This window comes from Gallinula chloropus, assembly GCF_964237585.1.
Source record: "Gallinula chloropus genome assembly, chromosome: 29".
NCBI lineage: Eukaryota > Metazoa > Chordata > Aves > Gruiformes > Rallidae > Gallinula > Gallinula chloropus.
The window spans coordinates 2,667,671-2,674,899 of NC_140114.1; the positions used below are offsets into that span (position 1 = coordinate 2,667,671).

A 7,229-nucleotide genomic window follows, 5' to 3' on the forward strand; every position below is an offset into this window, starting at 1 on the left:
GTCCCAACAGTGGAGTGAAGGGTCCTGTGAGCCCAAAACGCTCCTGCCTGAGTCCTCACAAAACCCCCCAGATTTCTGCTCTGTGGGGAAACTCTGTGGTTGCTGGAAGCTGCAGGGTGGGGAAACCAGAGTGCTGCCCAGGCAGATGCAGCTCTGAGGGCAGCACGGGACCTGTGACATCAGCAAAGCCCCGTTCAGCCTCCAAACACCGTTATCTGCTCCGAAAACAAAACACCCAACCACAGGCAGCCCGGGGAAGCGAAGCCTCTTCATCCTCAGGGCTGGGCTAAACCCCACCAGTTCCCATCTCTGTCTCATCTCTGCGGTTTTAACTTAACAAAACTGCCCCCTTCACCTTTATCTGGTGTTTCCTTGGTGGTTTTAACCCCAGTGTGCAGAAAATCAGTGATTTTCCTCTGCTTCCCCTACAGAAGAGTTGGCATCAGCAGAATCTGGCAGGGAAGCAGTCAGGAGGCTCAGCGGTTTTTGGCCAAACTATGTGAATTTGGCTACTCCCAGGCAAGGTCACGAGCTGAAAAATAAAAAGAACCCAAAAAAAAAGGGGTGGGGAGAGGAAGAATGGAGGGTATGGGGTGGTACAGGAGGCAGCTACACCAAGAGCTGCTGCTTCCAGGAGTCCAGGCACAAGTTTTGGTGACCGGGGTTGTGTCTGGGTGGTGAGGAAGGGCAGGAAGGGTGCTGAGCCCCAGGGCTCGTGGAGTTCTCTGCGTTTGGGATGGGCTCTTGAGGTGCCACCGCTCACCCTGTCGCTCCTGACGGCCTCCAGCTCCTCTCCGACCTTCCCTCCTTTGGGAATCCCCCCGACGTGGGGCAGGGGGTGTGGTGGGTTCCATCCCCCTGCCCCAGGGTGATGGTGGCAACGTGGGTCACAGTGTCAGCATGGGTCACGCAGGCGCCGGGTGCTGCTCTCGCATCCGGCAGCTTCTGAGACAATGACTCAGCCCCAGCTTCAGAGCTCCTCAGATCCGTCCCCCTTCCTCTTCCTCTCTCTGCAGAGCCCTCCTCGCAGCCCCTTCCCTGTCCCTCGGTGCTCTGTGGGGGTGGAAAAGGCTCCCTCTGTGACTGTGGGAGCTGGAGGAGCCCTGGGACGGGGCTGGAGATGGTGCCCAGGCAGCTGAGGGCTTCCCTGGGTGGTTTTTCAGCCTGGCTGCCGTGTCCCACGTGTCCTGCAGCCCGGTGCTGAGGCCCCGGCCCCTGACGGTACGTAACCCCCCTCTTCCCACCGGTGCTTCCCAAGGGAAAGGGAATCAACTGGGTTCATGTTTTCAGCTTTGCTCTGGTTGGGGCGCAGAGGGGATGGGAGCTCAGGGTGGCCCAGTTCAAACCAGTAGCAAAACTCCATCCCTGACCTCATCCCCGTCCCTCAGCTTAACACCAAATCACACAAAGCCCATGGAGGGGGGTGACCCTTCCCCTGGCCCCACGGCTGCAGAAACCACCCCGAGATCTTCACCACCGACTTCTGGGGTGTCTGGAAGCTCTTGGCTGCTGTCACCTTCTGGTGGCACCGAGGGTCCCGCTTGGAACAGCCCCCTGGCTCACAGGCAGCAGAAGCAGCTGGGCTTCCAGATAAGTGAAAACGAAATCAGAGCATTTCCTCATTTCCTGGCTCGTGATTTGTCTCTCAGCTGCCGGTCCCTGTGCCCGAGGGTCTGCGTGTCCTGCTCGTGGGGACACACAGGGTTTGTCCCTGGTACTCCCTGACCCTGCACCCGGAGGCACCAGACCCCCATCGCTGGATAAAGCTGTTCCAGGTACGTTGGGGGCTTTTGTATTCTGACACCTTCCTGCCCAGGCTGAGTTTTGAGGAAGTAAAACCGAAGGAACGATGTTTTTCTAGCGACTCCGGCTCCATTTTAGTTTGAGTGTCCCCCCTCCTCCCCAAAAAGGCCCCTCTGGGTGGCTGTATGGAGCCACCCGTCCCCAGGAGCTGCTGGATGAAAAGAGGATCTTGAATTTTTGGCTGTTGAGGTGCTGAAAGCAACAGGTTTGTCAGGGTGGCAGCGGGACTGGGCGATGCGTAAAGCTCCTCTGGGGAGGGTCGCCCAGCCAGGGTGGAACTGTGAGCCCAGGCGCGTGTCTGGATGTGTCCCTGTGTGTCGGTGTCCCCACTGGGCAGGGGTTGGGTCCAGCAGGTTTCTCTGCCCAAGGGAAGTTTCCAAGTCTGGGATTTGGGGATTTGGAGGATTTCAGGGTTGGGGGTCTGCAGTGGGGCAGGAAGCACTGCTGCGGGGTGTTCATCTGGGCAGGCAGGACAGGAGCTGCTGGCATCACCTGGTGTGGAAACCCCACCAAGGGCATGCCAGGGAGTCCAGGTCTGGGATGTCATCACCCATCTGTCTCCCTTACCAAACCGGATTTGTCACTAAGGGGTCAAGCACGGCTCCGGCTCCGAGCCCTCAGCTCCCAGAGTGCTCCGACTCCCCGGTCCCAGCCGAGCGGGATGAAGCTGCTGGTCTCCATCGCCTTCCTGGCCACGGCTGTGGCAGCACTGGGACAGCCCGACCCCACACTGGACTGGCACTGGCAGCTCTGGAAGAAAACCTATGGCAAGGAATATCGCCACGAGGTAAGGGCGGCTTCGGAGGGACACCGGCACGGCGGGTGCCACGCTGGTGTGACCGTCCGCTGTGCCGGGTGGCAAGGGGATGAGCTGAGAGCGCTTGGAAGCGCTGCTGGCTCCTGGGGGAGGCCGGGCAGGGACTCCCAGCAGCCTTTTGTGGGACGAAAGGGGGTGAAATGGCTGCGGGGCCGTTGCTGCGTGTCACGGGGCATGGGCTGTTTCAGCTCGAGGAAGGGGAACGGCGTGTGACCTGGGAGAGGAACCTGCGCCTCGTGACGCTGCATAACCTGGAGCACTCCCTGGGGCTGCACTCCTACCAGCTGGGCATGAACCACCTGGGAGACATGGTAGGTGCCGGCCGCCTGCTGCGAGGGGCTTGTGGTTGTCTCCAGTTACCCATGAGGTCGATTCAACCAGGGCTGTAAGTGGGTTCCCAGTGGAAAAACTCCCAAGGAACCTTCCTCAGCCTGTCCCATGGGCTCTGGGGTGAGGAAACCTGGTGTGAGGAAACCTCTCCCCGGCGCCGTGCGGCCTCGGCACTGGTCATTATACGTGTTGGCCAACCACCCCTCACCAGTATCCCATGGCTGCTGTGCTGCTTGATGAAACACTGGTTTCTGGGACTGCCAGTGCCAGAGTTCACTTCTCCTTTTTCCTTTTCTTGCCCTTTTTGATGAAGGGATAGAAATTAAAACACAAGATAAAGATCCCAGGGCTCCCCAACCCCGCTGACCTCCAACTCCAGTACTCCCAGAGCAGCATTTACCACAGGCAAAGACATCATCAGCCGGTGTTTTCTTTTCCCACCAGACCAGTGAGGAAGTGGCAGCCCTGTTAACCGGGCTGAACGCTGTCCCTCGGCCAAACCGGACCTCGGCGCACCGGCCGCAGCCCGGCAGCAAAGCCCCAGACACAGTGGACTGGAGGGAGAAGGGATGTGTGACAAATGTGAAGAACCAGGTGAGAAGCTCTCTCTGTGCCCCCTGACATCTGGGCCCTGAGCTCGGTCTGATCATCCCTGGGGGCTTTTGCAGGGCGCCTGCGGGTCGTGCTGGGCCTTCAGCGCCGTGGGGGCCCTGGAAGCCCAGGTGAAGCTGAAGACGGGGAAGCTGGTGTCCCTGAGCGCCCAGAACCTCGTTGACTGCTCCATGATGTACGGGAACAAAGGCTGCAGCGGGGGGTTCATGACCAGCGCTTTCCAGTACATCATCGACAACCAGGGGATCGACTCGGATGAGTCCTACCCCTACAAAGCCCAGGTAGGCACCAGCCCCAGACCTCATGTGGATCCTGATGGGGAACACGTGGCCGCTCGTTCCACTCTGCCCCTTCTGCTCTCCCACCCATCTCCCTCCCTCTGGGTTCCTCCAGTCTCACAGCATCTCCCCAGCCTTTGCTGATGATTCTTTCACACCCAGCGAAGGCACCTTTAGACTTCTCTTTCCCTCCCGCAGGGGAATGACCAGACAGGGAGTCAGGATTTCTGCGTGTTTGTTTCTGTCCTACGTAAATTATTGGGCAACAGGGAAGGGAAAAATGGGGCAGGAGTGCTGGGCCCTCTGCTCAGCTCCGTGCTTGAGAAAGGGGGGATCGACAGTTCTACCATTCCAGGGGGGCAGAAGGGTTCTGGTGATGGGTGTTCATGTGGCTTTAGTGGGTTTTTTAAAGCTGCCTGTAGCAATTGAGTGCCCTGAGCTCATAAAGATCCTGGTGCTGTGGGTCTTGGTGGCCTGAAATGACCTGGTGTCTGGCAAACATGGTGTAGGGCAACAGGCCACAGCAACAGCAGCTCAGCCCGAGGCAGAGAAGTGGCCTGTGAGTCTCCAAACACACACTAGGGCAGGAGATGCTGCTCCCTGTGTCCAGAGGGAGAAAGGAGCCCAGGGCTCAGCTCACAACACAATAAAGTAGGTTGAACGTGAGTCTTCAGGCGGGAAGGGTGAGGAAGTGTCTCTAGGGAAGTGGCAGAGGCTTCTAGAAGAGGCAGAGGCCTCTGCTGACGTGTTTGGCTGTGCGGGACGCGGGGAAGCAGGATGGACGAGGTGGTCTCAGGCCCTCCCCACCCTCTCTGTAATCCGGGGTACAGGAAAGAGGGAAGAACGGGGCAGCACAGAGGAGCGGGGCTGGGGGGAAGGGTAGGCCTGGAAGCCCTGAGGCATTCCTAGCAGCTCCTCCCGCTCCTTTCCTCACCTCCCCCTGGCTCCCACCAGAACGGGACGTGTCAATACAACACCTCCACGCGAGCTGCCACGTGCTCCAAGTACGTGGAGCTCCCGTACGCCGACGAGGCAGCCCTGAAGGACGCGGTGGCCAACGTCGGGCCGGTCTCCGTCGCTATCGACGCCACCCAGCCCACCTTCTTCTTGTACAGGTCAGGTACGTCCTTTTACCTCGGGCATCTCCTGGGTCCTTCTGCACGTGAAGCTTGTGGGATTCGGTGGGGTTTGGTGAGGTGGGGGCACAGTTCCTGGGGGAGGGCGTCAGTGTGACAGCACCTGGGACCAGGATACGAGTGAGGGGTTTGGCTCAGGGTCCAAACTGGGATGTCACAGGCTGGTAACATCTTCAACTCCTTGGCATCAGGTGTGTACGATGACCCCCGGTGCTCTCAGGAGGTGAATCATGGAGTGCTGGTGGTTGGCTATGGCACCCTGGATAATAAGGATTATTGGCTTGTGAAAAACAGGTAACGGCACGACCGGGCACTACCGAGCCCCTCCTACCACCCTGCTCACCATCCACAGGGACCAGCTTCCCCCAGGGAACCTCTGGCTGCCCAGCCTGGCATCCTCCAGAGGGAGATCAGTAGCAATGGGGGGGGGGTGTTCTGCAGTTGGAAATTGGGATTGGCCCTCAAAATGTTCCCTAAGGATTCATGCCCAGCCATGTCCAAGCCCCTTCCCGTCACGCCAGCAGTGGGAAGGAACTTTAAACGCGCTTAAAATACACTCCCACCCACCTCAAGTTCCCTTTACGTTGTCATATCTCTCTATGGGATCAGAGCTCCCAGGAAGCCGCTCCGCTCCCAGAAAACCCAGTCTAATTCCTCTTGTGTCTGTCTCTTTCCTGTCCCAAAAGCTGGGGCCTGAGTTTTGGTGACGAGGGCTACATCCGCATGTCCCGAAACCACGCCAACCACTGCGGCATCGCCAGCTACGCCTCCTACCCGCTCATATAGACAGGCCCTGTGCTGCAGAGAGGAACCCCCCCAGGCCTCCTCAAAAGGCACTGGCACGACCTGTGCGTGGACCTACTGACTCTGAGAACCATTATCCAGCTCTGTGGGCAGCATCCTCCTGGGAGCTCAGCCTGTGCTACGGGCTGGGAAGGAGTCCTTTGACATGGGATTTACAGGCACCTAGCGACTTCTATTTGGGGGGAATGTTTGTGTGTGGGGTTTTTTTTTCCAGAGTAAAATTGCAATCCCTGCTGTTACCACAGAGGTCACGTAGGGTTCTAACCAAACCCCTGCTTTCCTCTCTCTCTGGCCCAGCGCTGAGCGCTGCTGTGCTGACACAGGTAATCACTTCGTCTCTGCCTGATGCTCACAGAATTGCAGAAGTTCTTTGAAAAAATAAAAAGGTCACTGACCCGATTCTCGGTCTCTGGAAGCAGGAACGGGGGTGGCAGAGGGATCCCCAGCTCTTGCTCCTCCCCCACCACGACCTTTTATTAACTATTAAGCAGCATAATAGTAATAATTAACATGAAATTACTATTGTGCGCCGGCCTGGGGTGCCACTGCCACCTTGGGGGAGCGGGGGGAACTGAGCGAGCCTCCCTGCGAGGTGAAGGCTGAGCGCCCTCTGAGATGGGCACCGTCACCTTCCCGTGGCCTTTGCACCCCCAGCGAGGTCACTGCTGGTGTCAGGGGGGGTTGGTTTGGGTTTTAACCCCTCTGTGGAAGCCTCACTTAATCTTGAAGCCTTATTATGGCCCGCAGACACGTGGGGATCAGTGTAGGACACCCCCAGCTCTGGGCACGGGTCTGTGCTGCTCCTGCTCCACAGGGGATGTGGCACAGCCATGGCTCAGCTCAGGGGACCCACCTGTGCCAGGACGTGGTGGCTTTTTGTCCTGAGATTGGGACAAGAGCTCCGTGGGGGCTCGTGTGGCTCCGGTGGGGATGGGTGTCCCTGGCACTGCTCTGCCTGCGCTCTGGGTCCCGTTACACCAGCACGATGGTGGAGGCCAAGAATTCCGTGTTGGTGGGTAGAACTGCCGAGCTGTGCGGAGCGAACACTGTGCCTTTGTTACCAGAACAATGTTTCCACGCCAGGATTCCTCAACCCCCTCACCACAACCTTCCCTGCCACCGGCTGCACCCTTTGTTTTCATGGCCAGAGAGGGTTGGTCACCGGTCGGTCGCTGTTTGATGCTGGAGAAGCTCCCTGAGGGTGCAGGGGCTGGGTGCTGACTGGTCCCAGTGGTGCAGCCTGCCTGGATGTGCCAGGCAGAGGGGATTTTCTCACCAGGCTGAGGTAAGGCTGCTCCTCTCCTGCCTGGTTTGGCAGCGACTCCAGCTGCAGCCTTGGGGGCTGAGGTGGGAGAGGGTGAAGGTGGCTGATGCCTGTTCCCAGCTGTGCCTGTTTGGGGTGCTCAGGGTGGGCTGGGGAGGTTTTGGGGGGTGGGGGGGGCTGGTGGT

The 7,229-nt window shown here is 58.9% G+C and overlaps 1 protein-coding gene across 1 annotated transcript; it reads left to right on the forward strand.

Annotated features, from left to right (window-relative positions):
* The first annotated feature begins 1,732 nt into the window (after positions 1-1,732).
* CTSS (cathepsin S) lies at positions 1,733-6,179 on the forward strand. Its single transcript, XM_084276554.1, has 8 exons — positions 1,733-1,775; positions 2,392-2,590; positions 2,809-2,931; positions 3,395-3,544; positions 3,619-3,843; positions 4,795-4,960; positions 5,168-5,270; positions 5,663-6,179. Exons 2-8 carry the CDS (start codon positions 2,465-2,467, stop codon positions 5,760-5,762), a joined length of 993 nt encoding a protein of 330 aa, XP_084132680.1. The 5' UTR covers positions 1,733-1,775; positions 2,392-2,464; the 3' UTR covers positions 5,763-6,179.
* The last annotated feature ends 1,050 nt before the right edge of the window (positions 6,180-7,229 follow it).